The sequence below is a fragment of the Trichosurus vulpecula genome, chromosome 3 (assembly GCF_011100635.1).
Source record: "Trichosurus vulpecula isolate mTriVul1 chromosome 3, mTriVul1.pri, whole genome shotgun sequence".
In the NCBI taxonomy this organism is placed as follows: domain Eukaryota; kingdom Metazoa; phylum Chordata; class Mammalia; order Diprotodontia; family Phalangeridae; genus Trichosurus; species Trichosurus vulpecula.
In genome coordinates this window covers 168,737,193-168,753,411 of record NC_050575.1, presented here as the reverse complement: position 1 = coordinate 168,753,411, position 16,219 = coordinate 168,737,193, and the positions used below count along the sequence as shown (strand labels likewise).

Below are 16,219 nucleotides of genomic sequence, written 5' to 3'. Positions count from 1 at the left end.
AGACTCATCCTCTCAGGGTCGCTCTGGATACCCCACGGCTCTGTTTGCTATAAGCAGAGCGTACCCTCCCTTGGTCTGCTTGGGCTCTTGCTATTTTGTTTTTCCAGTTCAGTTCTAGCACCATTACCTTAGTTTTTCCACTCATCTGAGCCCACCAAATTCTAGCTTTCAAAAATCATTGTGTTTCAGCATTGGTCTTCCTTCCAACCACTGATACCAGGCCTTGTTCTGTTTCTCTAGCCCACAGATGATATAGTCCTCATGGCCCAAGCCCTAGAGAAAATTTTTCTGCAGAAGGTAGCCCAGATGCCCCAAGAGGAAGTGGAATTATTACCACCAGCTCCTAAGGGCAAAGGTCGAAAACCAGCAGCGGGAGCACAGAGTGCAGGTAACTATGGGATGTGGAGTTGATAACACCTGGCTTTTTTTTTTTTTAAGGTTGTGACAAAGAAATTAACGTATCCGACTGTTTCTGAAGTGGTCGCACAAGGACAATGATCCTGTTTTTTTTAATATGTTCTTTTTGGCCTCATGCTACCTATTTGTGGAATAGCTCATGGCTTCTGCAGAACAAGCAAAACCCCCTATACACATACCATCAGCAAAAACATCCTGGTACCCAGCACAGTGCCATGTCTGTCTATACTTGGCAAATAGTGAATGAAAAGGAATGAATGTATGAATGAGTTTGTCCCATAAAATGTCTTAGTGATTCAGGCTTCCCTCTCATATAGGGCTATGTTTTTTTTTTTTACAGGTATTTTGATGAATGGAATACCTCATCCCCCAGGGTCCTGGGAAAGAGAGGGGGAATGTGAGCAGTAGCATGGCACAGTGCAGTGATTCTAAAACTTTTTAGTGTTAGAATTCATTTACATTTAAAAATTAAGGATACTCCTCCCCCCCACCAAGAATTTTTGTTTTGGTGGGTTATGTCTATCAATATTTATTGTATTAGAAATTACAGTGTCTTAGTATTATTATGAAAATGGTTTTGACCTTGCCGACCCTCTGAAAGGGTCTCAGAGATTCCCAGGAGCCCTAGGACCACGCTTGGAGAACCACGGATATGGTTGAAAGAATACTGGACTTGTAGTTAGGAAGACCTGGGTCTGAATCCTATGATGCTTAATAGCCATGTGGATCATGGACAGGTCAGCTTCTCGAAGCCTCAGCTTCTTCATCTGAAAAGAGGAATGATAAGAGGACCCACCTCACAAAGTTGTCGTGAGGATCAAATGGCATATTTTATGCAAATGGTTTTGTTAACTGCAAAGCACTTTAAAAAAACCCAAAACCAGTATTCCGAAGAATTTGGTGTTAGATGTGAAAGGTACTGCTTCTCCTCAGTCATCCTCTGCTGGCCAACAGGGTTGAAGGGAGGAGGGAGGGAGGGAGGGAAGGGCAGAAACTACATTAACCAGATGAACCTTGGGCAGTGTTGTGAGCCTTGGCAGCTGTGGGGGATTTACAAACCGAGATACCCACCAAGTGAATTGGCACTGAGAAGGGGGCCCTGCTTGGTAAGAGTTTGACTGTGCCACTGTCCTCCAGCTCATGGCAGGGCTCACCAGCTTAGGATGTTCATGAACTAGTGATTTCATTGAAAAGATGCATAGAGAATTCACTCCTTCTTATCTGTTGTGAAGATTATAACCATGCTCATTCATTTGCTCGGCATGTCATTGAGTACCTTCTGCATGCAAAGAAAGGCACTATGTTGGCTGGAGTGTAAGACTGTCCTTTTCTCTATGAGCTGACAGACTACGAAGAAATCAAAGAGCACAGTCATTTCAATAAAAGGCAATGTATATGGCCATGTAAGTAGTACAGGCACAAATATTCTAAAAATTCAGAGGAGGGGACAATTCACATCTGGCTAGGGTGATCCAGAAAGTTTCACGGAGGATGTCAGGTTTTGAATGAGCAAGTTCAGCTTGACTCCTAATTTGATTTGGTTGTGGGAGGCAACAGATATCAGATGTATTTATCTTTCTTCATCTTACTTTCAAGGAGCACAGCAAGCGGCAGCCGTGTCCTCTGTTTCCCCACCGACTCCCTTTCAGAATGTCCCTCCCGCTGTCTCCCAGACGCCAGTGATTGCAGCAACTCCAGTGCCAACCATCACTGCAAATGTCCCATCTGTCACGGTCCCTCCCACTGTGGCCCCACCTCCTCCTGCCACTCCCATCATGCCTGTGGTTCCACCAACACCACCCGTAGTGAAGGTAAGCAAAAACTACTCCTTCCCACATCCCCAGGCAGTAGGTTGTGGATAGACCTTGAGTAGATTCCATAGTGCTGCACCCTGAAGGCATGTGAGGGTGGCCAGGCTAGGCAGGAAAAAATTACCACTTGGTATCTGGCTACAGACTTGAATGCCTTGGGTGATCGCACATGAGTCGCTAATATTGCCTGTTTTTTTCTCTCTGCCTGAAAAAATGTGCCATTGATATCAGTATCTTCTGTCAGGGTAGGAGGATTGATTAATTCAGACTCCCAGATAAGATCAACTCACTGAAATTTCCTCTGGCATGGACCTGTTTGCCAGCCCTTCCCCCCACACTTAATGAGTGTTATAGAATGTCATATCAGTGGCGATGAGGAGCAACAGCCTGAAGAATCATTTTGGACTGGACCTGTGATTTCATCTATTTAGGGAACTCCTGGTGAGGAAATTCCCTTCACTGACATGTATTGATATATTGGTACCTTCTTTGCAACATATAGAATTCTTATAGAATTGGCCAAGGTGCTGAGAGACGAAATGCCTTTGTCAGGGTCACAGAACCAGTATAGGCTGAAGTTGGTTTTTACTTCTAGGTTAGCTCTTTAACCATGCTATCATAGCTGCAAGCATTGTTACAACCCTTTTTATGGATGCGAAAACTGAGCCTCGGAATGAAATGCCTTGACCAGAAGCTGCCCTGCTACTGAGTGTGAGCATCAGGACTCAACCCCGTGGCTGCTGACTCCAGATCCAACAGTCTTTCTCTCCTACGCCATTTTTCTAATAATAATAATAACAGTAATACATTTGCTACCTCCCTCATGGGGTTGTTATGACATGATGATACCTTGTAAACTGTACGGCATTACGGAAGGGTGAACAAATCTCCTCCTCCTCATCATCAATATTATTATAATTGCTCGTAGTGATAATGCAACTCAGTTCAACAGTCATTTATTAACACCTAGTTGTCTTGGCTTACAACTTAATAAAACCACTTGGTTCACTCCAAAGTGAATATGCTGGCATGGTGCCAAATGGTATAGGTACTCTGAAGAAACAGAAGGGAATCATTAGCCTTGGGGAGCTTACCAAGGTAGTGGAAAGATGCTTATCATAGAACTTGCAGGCCAACTGGAGACATGATTAGGAAACAGTTATATGATGGTCATCCTTCTGGCCTCCTCCTTCACCCACTGACACTCAGAATTCCAAAGTAAATACAAACCTATTTAAGCAGAGAAAGAAGTAGTTGTCATGGTTTATCCTGTAGAAGGGGAAGGCAGCTACCTTTAGCCATTAACCATCAATATGCTAAAATTCATCTGTGTACCACATGTAGACCAAATGTTGGGGATTTTGTAAGTTTAGTTATCTGCCACCTTCAATGAGAAGTTAGCAAATTTCAGTTCATAGTGCTCAGAGCACTTGAAATCTTAAATACTGCTTTTTAGCAACCTATCTCTTAACTGTAATCTGCAGACATTTGGGGACTGTTGGACCATTTTGGCAGAACAACAGATCTCACAGGCCCCCGGTTTTACCTATTGATACTTTTTGCTGCAAAGAAAAAACAAAAACACCTCACCCAAATGAATAAGGACTTTTAATTTTTGCAATTTGGGTTAAGAAACCAGTGAGGGAGGTAAGAAGGAAATTATTAATGTACTGTATACATGGTTACATAGTATAAGAGACTTGCCTAGAAGCATCTTAAGGACTCTAGAAGACCTCAGCTCGTCCATAGACCATCCTTGGAGAACCACTACAGGGTGGGTCTTCTCTGAGCTCCCAGCCTGAGACAAAAGAACTGTTTTCATTGTTCATTGCTGTTATTGTTTAGGGCTTCCCATGATCTGGTCTCTCCCAAATTGTCCCTCCTTACCTTCTGCTGCTTCCTCCCATAATTCCTCCACTCCAAACAGTCCAGTCTGTTCATTGTTATGTACTCATCCTGTATATATGCCTCCTCCCCTCCCCTGGCCATTGCCCATCCCGTTCTGTTTCCTCCAGTCCTCCCCATCTATCAAATGCTCAGTTCAAATCCTGCCTCCTCCCTGAAGCTTTCCCCAATGAGGCCAGGGCTTGTGATGGCTTCCTTTGGAGGTATCTATATCATGCATTTGGTACTTAATATAGGCTCTCTTGTATTACTTATCCTTTTATAACAATAATAATATGAAGGAGTTGACATTTCTATAGTGCCAAGTTTCACAAAGTGTTTTACCAACATTGTCTCATCTGAGCATCACAATAACCCTGTGAGGTTGATATCGCAAGCATTGTTATCCCTGTTTTACAGATGAGGAAACGGAGGCGTCAAGTAAAAAAGTGACTTTTTAAAGGATGATATACCTGGTAATTGTTGGAAGTGAGATTCCAACATAGTTCTCTCTGGACCTCAAGTCCAAGATCCGCAGTATTATAGATTTAGAGCTAGAGGGGTCATTAGAGGTCATTTAGTCCAACTTCCCTCCCTTTTACAGGCCCAGAGGCCCAGAGAGGTTAGATGACTGGCTCAAGGTCACAGGTAAGTAGCAGAGTCAGGCACCCAAGTCCTTGGACCCCAGGCTCCTCTATAATGTGCTGCTTCACTTTTTACTTATAGATGTTTCACTTCCCCAACTAAACGAAAAACTCTTTGAGGTCAGAAACTGTTTCTTTATATCTGTAACACAGTATTCTGTAGATGGGAGATGATCATTCATTCAACAAATATGTAAGAAGCATCTCTCTTTATGCATCAGGACCCCAGGCTAAATGCTGTAGGGGGATAATAATGACAGTTATACAATAGCTTTTACATAGTGCTTCAAGGTTTACAGGGCATTCAGTGGATAGAGCAACAGGCTTGAAATTAGGAAGATGAGTATTCATGAGTTCAAATCTGGCCTTAGACACTTAGAAGCTGTGTGACCCTGGGCAAGTCACTTACCTCTGTTTGCCTCAGTTCCTAATCAGTAAAATGAACTGGACAAGGAAATGGCAAACCACTCCAGTATCTTTGCCAAGAAAACCCCAAAAGGTATCTCAAAGAATCAGACATAACTAAAAACGACTGAATATTAAGCTTTACACAACACTTTACATCCGTGAGATAGCTTTTTGGTCCTCATAACAACTAATATGGACTCTGACCTTATGTATTTCATAGTAGAGCTGAGAACCCTGGTGAACACTGATAGCTGTTCAGACATGGGCCCTATTTTCTAGGAGAGTTCCAGGGATTCCAATGGGGCTTTTACAAAGTGGGCTGTTTTCTTGTATTTTTTTGGGATGCTGCATCCTGCATTACTTTTTATCTAGCAAGTGATCATGATCATTTCTGCTGAACTCATTGGGAAAAAAAAGTGGTACAGTGGGAAAAGTGCTGGATTTGGAGTCAGGGGACCCACATTCCAGTCCCAGCTCTGCCTTTAGTACCTTGGGTAGACTTTGGGTAAATCTCTTAATGAATAAAAAAACATTTATCAAGCACTTACTATGTGTACCAAACACCCCACTAAGCACTGAGGGTGCTAATAGAAAAACAGGACAGTCCCAGCTCTCAAGGAGCTCACGTTGTAATTGAGAGAGACAAGACATGTAAGAGGGTACAGATGAAAGATGGGTGGAAAGACCCATCTTCTTAGAAAGCATCTTTTGGGGATGCTGTCATAGTGTTTTAGGTGCTTGGAGAATTTGCCCTTCTCCATGTGCTGGTGGATCAGCCTCTGTGTAAGGTATAAGGGGGAATGAGATTTTCCCTGCCCATCAGTAGGCCTCATGTGGAGTCCATTAAGGGAAGCTTACTTTCTTGAAGGGAGGCTTACACACCTTTTGTTAATTTCTAATTAGGCACTGAGCCTAAAGAGTATGTATTCTGAGAGGTGAGTTTTTGCTTTGGGGGCTTGCTTATGATTCCCTGGTTGAGACTCTGAGTGGCCATATGTTCAGAACTCCCCGACTCCTCAGAAGTAAAGGCTCTCTCAATTCAGTGGTGGATGTAAAGCTATGATTCAGGCAGTAGAGCCCTCTTCTCTTCTCTGTATTTTTTCTGTTTAATTAAAAAATATCATTGACTCCTTTTAAGTTGCTTTCCTAGTAAAGTAGATAAAAGAACCTGCACTGGCAGCCATCCGGGGTGTGCCATTGTGGTTGCCGCTACACTCTGCTCTCTCATCGGGCGACAACGTTGGCCTACTTAGGGTCTGACAGCATGGTGGGAAGGCAGATCTCATAGGAAGCATTGTTGGCAGGTGACTGTCTGCTCCTCCAAGTGGTTTAAGTAGGCATGTCTGCCTTGTAGAGCAGTGGCAGTCAATCCACCAGCATTGAGAGTAGAAGACTATGCTTAAATTTTCACATCTGTAAAATAAGGGGTTTGAATTAGATAACCTAACACTAGTGCCCTGCATCTGTGAACCCTTAGTTTTGTATTATAATTCCTAAGTCAGGTTTAACAACTACTGATGATCAGAGCAAAAAGCTGTTGAAGCAGCTAATTCAGCTGAGATCTCAGGAAGGAAATGGGATTGGACAGTCTTAAAGAACCCTGATGCTGGACACTGTGTCTCAGTTTACCCCCTCATGGGGAAAATGGAGAACAAAAAGCCCTTTGATATCCTGAGCCCACAGGTGCCAAGTTAATGTGAATTGTTATTAGCAACATGTATTAGATAACCTCTAAGATCCCTTCCATCAGTGATCCTATGGCTATTGTCATAGTGATATTTGTTGTTGCTGCCATTCACAAATCCTTCCCCTCTCTTCTTTGTTTCAGAAAAAGGGAGTGAAGAGAAAAGCAGATACGACTACGCCGACAACCTCAGCAATCACCGCCAGCCGGAGTGAGTCGCCTACCCCGCTGTCAGACCCTAAACAGGCCAAGGTGGTCGCCCGACGAGAGAGCGGAGGCCGACCCATTAAACCACCAAAGAAAGATCTAGAAGATGGGGAGGTCCCCCAGCACGCGGGGAAGAAGGGCAAACTCTCTGAGCACCTCAAGTACTGTGACAGCATCCTCAAAGAGATGCTTTCTAAGAAACATGCTGCCTACGCCTGGCCGTTTTACAAGCCTGTGGATGCAGAGGCTTTGGAACTCCATGATTATCACGATATTATCAAACACCCCATGGATCTCAGTACTGTTAAAGTATGTGCCACGTCTAACGTGTGTCTAGCCCATTGGAGCTTTCTCTGACCTTTTAGGCAGCTCCATGGGGTGGGTCAGTTTTAGGAAAGGGGATCTTGAACCTCCCAGAGATCTCTGCTGAAAGAATTGCCTTAGGCCTTCTGGGGCTGGAAGGGACCACCGACAGTCCATTCCCCTGCACCCAAACCACACCGGGCGGTTGGTTGGTGATCTTGTTCCCCTTCAACCCCATTCTTTGAAACTGTCGAACCCCATTTCCTTCCTGAGACCTCAGCTGCCTTGACAGCTTCTTGCTCTGACCGTCGGCTCTTGTTATACCACATGCCGGCAGGGAAGAATATGGCTTAAGAATTATAATACAAGAGCGAGGATTCAAGGATGTAGGGCACTAGTGTCACTAGTTGGCTGTGTGACATTGAACGCTGTGTCTCAGTTTCCTCCCTTGTAACATGGGAATAATTGAGAACAAAAAGCCCTTTGACATCCTGAGTCCACAGGTGCTAAGTTAATGTGAATCGTTATTAGCAACATGTATTAACCATATATAGTTGCCACTTTCTGCCTAACTTACTGACTTACATCCTCTTGTCAGAGGGTCAGCTGTCTTCAGGCTTCTGGGCGGGGGGAGTCCTTGTCAGAAAGGGTAAGGAATCCAGAGTTTCTTTGTTCTAGGTACACCTACTGTGTTAAATGTCACAGACCTCCTGCTTGTAGCCTCACAGACCTGTCTTTCTGGTCACTGTTGGTGCCCTGAACAAGCCAGTGGTGGTCAGGCTGGGGCAGGGCAGGGAGGTGGAGTCCATCTTCCATTTTTGCGAGGTGAAATGAGGGATCATTTTTTGTTTATTTGTTTTTTCCTTGAAATGAGGGTAGGAGCTGTAAACTCTTTAGGGGTTGAGTAGAGTCTAGGTCTAAGCAGGGAACAGAAGTGAGTCTAGGTAAGCAAGAGTAAAGAAAAAACTGGATAGAAACAGAGGCTAAGGCTTCTTGGCTCAAACTTGGATTTTGAATTTCTGACTTTACTTTTGGTTGATCTTCATGGAGTTCGAGCCATCTGTGACCTTGCTTGTTGACATGAATATTGATTTTTTTTCTTCTTCCTGTGCTTTGGCTAGAACAACATATGAGTTTCTCATTGAGAATTTTTGTCCCCTGCAGCATTTCAGTTCCAGTGGACATCTTTCTAAGCTCCAGCCTAAATCCAACTCTGTTTTTGTTGCTCACATTCTGAAGAATGCCATTGGCAGTCGGAGCACTGAACAGTCTATTTCATGTGACCTTTTGTGAGCAGCCCTGGAGTGGCTGCCTGAGCTCTGCCCTTTACAGAGGGGGAGTCATTGTCTTCCCTTTGCTGACCATAGGGCCTAAATCTTTAATCACAGGCCTTTGTCAAACTTATTTGACGATAACTACAACTTGAACAGTGTTTTGTCTTCCCGATATTGCCTCTCAGTTCCTCAGCATGTACCTTACTTTTGTAAGTTCTGAACATGGCTTCTCCAAAATAGAGAAAAACCATATTTAATGGTTTACTATGCCATTGGGTGGAGTGGGGATATGGAGTAAACAGCTGCTATCTAGGTTGCTTTAGAGTGGGGTTTTACTGTGATAGGGGAATGGCTTCACCTGTGGCATATCAGATTCTACATTTGAACTGCTATATAATGGAGGTCTACCATTTTTTAGGCTCCCTTGTAAGGTTGGTCTTGGTTCCAAAAATATGTTGTAATTATGTGATATTTGTTCATTGTCTTCAGGTCTTGGTTTTGCTTTTCCATAGATGAAGCCCCAGGTTCCTCCCACCCTTCCAACTGAGGGTGGCCAGCTCAGATTTCAGTTAATATTAGAATTTGAACATTTTCAAATCTCTACTCTGATACTGACTTTGTGTAAGCTAGTCAGTTATCTGGGCTCATCTATAAGATGAGGACATTTCCTATCTTTATACATCACAGGGATGTGAAAAGGGTGAATGAAGTGATCACTGGATCAGAGGGATTTAGAGGGTTCATATAGTCTAGACCCTTTATATGACAAATGTTGAGACTAGGGTCCAAGTTTGGGAAGTGACTGGCCCCAGTTCATATAGCTGGTTAATGGTAGAGCAAGGACTGGAACCCCAAATTCTAACTGACTCAGTTTTCAGCTCATGTTACAGTTTTGAGGCCATCAGAAGAGATATACTATGTAAATATAAGACAGCCTTAAGGAAGAACAGATCTTTGGGGTTTGTCAGATGTGTGGAATAGCTTAATCAGTCAACAAGCATTCATTAAATACCTACCATGTATGCCAAGCACTATGCCGTGTCCATGGATTTGGATATCAAGTGGGTGCAATAGTTTCTTCCAAAACATAAGCACAGGTGTGATAGATGCCTGAAGTAACCTGTGAGGCAGGTGCTAATTCACGAAGTCAAGTGTTCTTGGGGGTTTCTGCTCTTAGAGCTACAAAAGACAGTTCATGCTGTTTTTCCTCTTGTCTTTGCTACCAGAGCCCTTCAAAAACTGAAAACCAAACTACTCTGTCATAGGGTAGTTACCCTCAAAATCCTGAGTTAACCTGGCAGGACATTATAGGTTCTTACACTGGCTTTGTCAAAGGCTTTTTTTGTGGCTTTTGCAAACCTCTGCCCCACATGTAAGTTTAGGATCAGATTATTAGATATAATCAACACTCTCAGCTCTGATTGGGATAAAATCAACTCACAGATAGCCCTTTGCTTGCATCTGACTGTGGAGGTGAGAAAAGGGCTTTGGACTTGAAATCAGAGATCTTAGGCTGGAATCCCAGATCTCTCACTTAGTAGCTGTTAAATGACATTAGGCAAGTTCCTTTCCGCAAAATGAGAGAAGTTGGACTAGCTGGCCTTTAGGTCCCTTTTAGCTATAAAACCCTGATCCTCTGATCTCTCAGTCCCAATTCTGTTGACTTAATGCCTGGTAGAGAAAGAAATATTACTAGATGAGTTAGCATCCATCCTGCCTTGCCCTTGAAACCTGTTGCCTGGGGCAGTTCAAATCTGGTCTCAGACACTTGACACACTTACTGGCTGTGTGACCTTGGGCATGTCACTTAACCCCAACTGCCCTGCCTTTCCTCCTCCCAAAAAGAAAAAAAGAAAAAGAAACCTATTGCCTTTGGACATGTATGCATGTATATAGAGAGTCCTTTCAATTCTGGTCCTTGAGGTCAGAGCTGAAGTGTTTTGAAAGAGTTGAGGTGGTTTAGTTTTGCAATTCCATTTTGCATTACTTAGGCAAAAAAGATTGACATGCCAGCTAATCCTCATAATTCTTCATCACTCAACACGTGTATTTAATGTTTAAGGTCTTTGTTCCTAAGCCACAAAACTGCGGAGGATGGTCAGGTTGTGACAAGAAACTATGAATTCCAAGGATGCCATGAACATTTTCAAATCCTGTTACAAGTATCATAGTAACATTTGTCATGACCATCTTTGTCCAGGTGGACAATCACAGGTGGATACTAGAAAAATCACCAAATTAGCTTTAGGAAGAGGTTGATTTCTATTCCCCACCCCCACCCCCCATCCCTCCTTTATAGCCTTTTGTTGTACGAATTTTCCTGGGCACTTGTTATTGCACTGACTTCACATTATCAGTGGGGTAATAAAGTGGGTATTGAGTTTGGGCCAAAGCAAAATGTCATTTACTGTAACTTAGTCTAGGGATTTGATTTGCCCCGGAAGCAAGGATAAGAAAATATTGGAAAGTAAATTTAGTTTTCCATTTTAATTGGTTTTTCAGAGCTTTAGATCCTTAGTTATGATGTAAGATAATGCACTAGCACATATCCTTTGCCGCCCCTCTCCCCCAACCAAGGAAACCAAATGAAACGATGCCTAAGTCACATTTATTAACTATGGCCTCAAAACCACAAAGGCCCAAAGAAGAAAATCTTTTCTTTGTTTAGTGATTTGATGATTTAAAAAAAAATTTGGGATAATCACAGTTTCAAAACAGAAATTTATAAGCTAAGAGGGGAAACTCAGTATGTGGCTATTGTCTAGGTTTGAGTTTAAGCTCTAAAAGACTTTTTGTCCGGCTTGTGAAATCCATGAAAGCTTCACAGGAAGGTGCTGCTCTGAGACTTTTGCGAACATCAACTCTGAAGGGACATATTTTCAAGTGGCACCTGAAATCATAGGTGCATTTTTCTTAACCAGACTATGGCACAAGTCCAAAATTTTTGCCCATATTAGAGCAATATGTCAACACACAACCCAGTTATATCTGCTATATTGCCTTTTAAACCATATAATCCCAAATTTGGAAGGGATCTTAGAGATCATTTGGCAAATTCTCTACCTAGCCTAGGGGTCTATTCTAGTATCCATGACAAGTGGACATCCAGCCTCTTCTTAAATACTTCTAGCGACTAGGAGCATGAAGGCTCCCAAGGCAGCCTGTTCCATTGTTGGACAGCTCTATATTGTCAGGAAGTTCTCCCTTATATTGATCCAAAATATGCCTGGTTGTAACTTCTAGCAGGTTCTAGTCTGCCCTGAGAAGCCACAAAAATAAACCTAATCCATTTCTCACATGACAACACTTTAGTCATTTAAAGATAGCAATCATACTCTACATAAATTTGTCTAGCTCTCTCTGAGTTTTGTTTTACATGAACTTTTGCCCTATAGTCTGCTCTGGATTATCTTGTATTCAATCTGCTTTGTGGATTATTGGTAGCATGTTTTTAATCCCAATCCAGTTTATCCCTTACTGTTGTAGTTCCTCCCATCATTGGGTGCTCAGAGAGTACAGACTCACTTTAATAGTCATCTAAACCAAGTGTAAAGTTATTTTCGCTAAAGACTGATCATCCCAACAAAATAAGCATAATTTTTTTGGTGGGGAGAGGGGAGGGAACGATCTATACTAACTGCCATTCCTGTAGTAGTACAGAGAACCGAGAGCTGAGGACTGTATTGACAGGTTGTTTTTGAAGTCTTCAAAAATTTGTCTTTAGTTAATCAGAAAGTTCAATTTTCCTATGAGTACTATAGAAATCAGTGTCATTTGGATTCAGTATCTGTTCTGTCAGTATCCCTCACTGACTGGATGGACTCCCTAAAAGTCGACAGTAAGATGGATTTCCAACAAACAACCCCTGTTTGCCTATTGACTTCACAACAACAGGCAAAATCACAATTTAGAGAGCTGAACACTTCGGTGGAGGAAGAGATTCCAATTAAGGCCACCCTAGCAGCATTCTAGGAGTGCTCCTGCACTCTTTGCAGTACTTGGCCCTGGCCATTCCCTTCATCCCACCTTCAGATTCAGGAATTTTTCCTAAATCTGAAATTCTCAACCCTGCTCTTAATTTTCCAGGACTTGGATCTCCATTTCTTCTTTCTTTGGTATGTGTATGTGGAGGGGGTGACAGGGAGTGTATTTATAATGTCTAATAGAACTGTGCCACAACACCCTACTTTGGCCATAGGTGCTGCCATCTAACACATGACATAATAAGATTTTCTTAAGTCTGAGGATTCCAATTCTGTAAACAGTGAATTAGTGCCTAACTTTATTAAGCCTTCTGCAAAAGTAGTTGAGTCAAAGAAGATATATTTCTTAATTTGTTCACTAATTCAAGCTAAAACAGATTTATCACATCATTATGTCAATTGAAAAAAGCAATCTTGTGATACACAAATTCTGCTGTGAAATTACAGAGAAAACTGCCGTTCTGAGTTCTTCTTCAGAATCACAGCAGACCATATCAGGGTAGCATCTCTGGCATATTTCCTATTTGTAAGTCTATAATCTTAGCAAATTCAATTTAGGGAAGAATTCATTTCTTGCTGTTTTACTTCGAATTAAATCTTTGTTTATTTTGAGACAATCTAGAGAGGATAGCCTACCAATCTTCCTTTTGAAACACTGAAATACATTGTCTGGGAACAAGACGTTCAGGTTTAAAATAAAATTCTCCTTTCATTTCTTTGGGAAGTCATTTAATGAATTGATCAGTGACCTAGGGTAGGGAGTTAGGAGATGTGCGGTCTAGTCCTGGTTCTAACCTTGAATAACTGTTTCATTTTATTGACTTTGAGCAAGATCTTTAACTTCTCTGAGCCTCGGTTTCCCCATTGCAAACTGAAGATAGTATTTAGTCCTTCCTTATGCCCCTGGAACGTGTGACAAGTATGAACTTACAGTTATGTAATTGTTTCTATGTGTGTTAACTTGGATACATTATTCTTGGATACAGATACGTAGCTAGCTATACTAATACATATACACATCTAATACTGCAATCTCGGAACACCCTCATATGAGAGATTATAAAATCAAGACATGATCAGTTAGTTGCACACATTTACCCCATTTTGATTATGTGTTTGCAGAAGAAAATGGACAGCCGAGAGTACCAGGATGCACAAGGCTTTGCAGCCGACATACGGTTAATGTTCTCGAATTGCTACAAGTACAATCCTCCGGACCATGAGGTGGTGGCCATGGCCAGGAAACTTCAGGTAAAGCCATCAATAAAGACATTTGTTTCCTTGAAGTATGGAACAAAAGCACCCCTCTCTCCCTCCCCACTCTCTAGGCTGAAGAAGAATGTGTGCATGATGCATCCATAGATCTAAACTTTGAGAGACATTTAATCTGCTGAATAGCTAAGCAAAACTGAGGAAAGGCTGAAGAAAAATGCCATAAAATTTAGTTTTTGTTAAATGTATCAATAGGTATTTTAAGCAACCTAGCTTTGCCCTGCACCTGATGTTAAGGGAGATAACTAAAAAATTGCTATTTAAGGTAGGGCTGTTGACCTCAGGAAGCTTACAGTCTAGTTGTGAAGAAATAGAAAAAGAGACTCTATGATGTGGAGGAGAGCCTTCGCTCACTACAGGGATAAATCTTCGGCTCTTGGCGGGTCATTTGTCCTTTCTGACTCTCATTTTGCCTGTCTATAAAAGACTAATGGTGGGGCAGCTAGGTTGGCACAGTGAGTAGAGCACCAGCCCTGGAGTCAGGAGGACCTGCGTTCAAATCCGGCCTCAGACACTTCACACATGTATTAGCTGTGTGACCTTGGGCAAGTCATTTAACCCCAATTGCACTGCCAAAAAAAAAAGGCAAAAAAAAAAAAGACTAATGTTGCTGGCCCTACCCATCTCATTGGGTTGTTTTAGGGAAAGCACTTTGTAAACTTTAAAGTGCTGTATAAATGTGTTGTTACTTTGGTTCATGGAAAATTTCACCACTGCCAAGGACCAAGACCAAAAGGGCAGCACCAGTATTTTAAGTGACACCTTATTAAAGAATACTTTGGTAAGTTTTAAAGGAATTTGAATCTTTGCGGGGTAGCAGTGGGGGAAAATAGTCTTGGTTTTTCTTCCCTTGCCCTCTTAACTAGTCTGTGCAGTATTCGAATATCCTCTCTTTAGGACCTTCTGCCAAGTTCTGAATGGAAACCAACTGAGATATTGGCAAGAATCAATCAGACATTTGGAAATTGAGATGCTATACTTCATGTACCACCTCTTTATGGACAGAGGAAATTAGAAGACATTGTTAGGCAAGGGACATGTGATGCCTGGAGTACTTTCCATGTTTTCCCTAAATTTGGTCATAACTTTCTTACATTAGATACCAACCTTTTATCTGCTTAATTGGGTGGGAAAATCGGCAGCACAGATAACACTCTTACTTAATACCTGGCACTGCCCGGAAGGGCATAGCCAACACTGCCCTTTTTTCATAACTATACTCTCCCATTAGTGGATTTTCTGTCCTAAGTACTTCATTAATGCAGTAGTGTTTGGCTTTAAGGAAGGAAAACACATCTTGGGGAATTTACCACTATTATATACCAGGTATGAGCAGGAAGAGACTGAGATACTGGGTGCATGGAAGGCTTTCAGCCAGTAGTTGTGGGTCAGTTGATTGATCCTCAAGGAAGAGAGACAGCAGTTTGGTTGTATGACTCACATAGATTAAATGACATTTTGGGGGTGTTGGAAAGGTAGTTGAAATAATCAGGTCAAATTTTAATTCTATGAAAAGTGCTCATTAGTAATAGGCCTTAAGATGCAATTAATTGTAGTTACTAATGACTATAATTAGTTGTTACAATGGCTAGTTATAAAAATTGAATGATAAAAATCAGATTCCCATGCTTTAGCAAAGGAAATGTCTTCAATGTGTTTTAAGGGGTAGGAATAGCATGTTTTTTTTTTCATTTAGAAATGATTGGGTGACTGTAGAAGTCCCAAAGCCAGTACCCAAGTTAAACAGTGAGAACTGGTAGTGATAGATGTTTGTATTCTGAATATAGGTTTTCTCATCAGATAGCCCTCTCACTGAATTTTCTCTCATCATCATTTTCTCCTCAAATAGCCCCCAGGGATCTCAGTGCTGCCTTAAAGGCATAGACTATAAACACTTCTTCCACTTGGAAGGAGGAAAGCTGAAATTGGGATACGATTAAAATATCTGAAATGATAAAGGACGTGGAGAGGAGATGAACGCACACTTGGGTCACCAAACCCGGTATTGTGGAATCCCATTCAAACTAAAAGGACAGAGCTGTAAAACAGGCAGAAATGTGTCCTCTTTGATACATCAGGATGATGAGAAACTGTATAGCTCTTTACTGAACTAGAGAGAATGTTCAAGCTGAAAAATGTAAATTAGTTTCAGAAGGTTTCAGTTGCTTTCATGGATGATCAATTTTTTGTAGCAGGTTATTGAGGGTAGATGGATTGTAAGGTCATTGAGGCTGGGGAGCATTTCTAATCTCACAGGGCCCTGCCATGATGGGTCCCTAAGTATTTGCTGAAGTCATGAATAAATGGTTTTAGCACCTCCTAACCCTTGAGG

The 16,219-nt window shown here is 42.0% G+C and overlaps 1 protein-coding gene across 6 annotated transcripts in view; it reads left to right on the top strand.

Annotated features, from left to right (window-relative positions):
- The window catches only part of BRD3 (bromodomain containing 3), a 54,825-nt gene that overhangs the window by 23,817 nt on the left and 14,789 nt on the right, over nt 1-16,219 (top strand). For all 6 annotated transcript variants that reach the window (XM_036748567.1, XM_036748568.1, XM_036748570.1 and 3 more), the window contains 4 exons: nt 241-388; nt 2,014-2,228; nt 6,993-7,364; nt 13,738-13,866. In XM_036748567.1, coding sequence (XP_036604462.1) covers nt 241-388; nt 2,014-2,228; nt 6,993-7,364; nt 13,738-13,866 — 864 coding nt within the window. The remainder of the gene's footprint in view (nt 1-240; nt 389-2,013; nt 2,229-6,992; nt 7,365-13,737; nt 13,867-16,219) is intronic.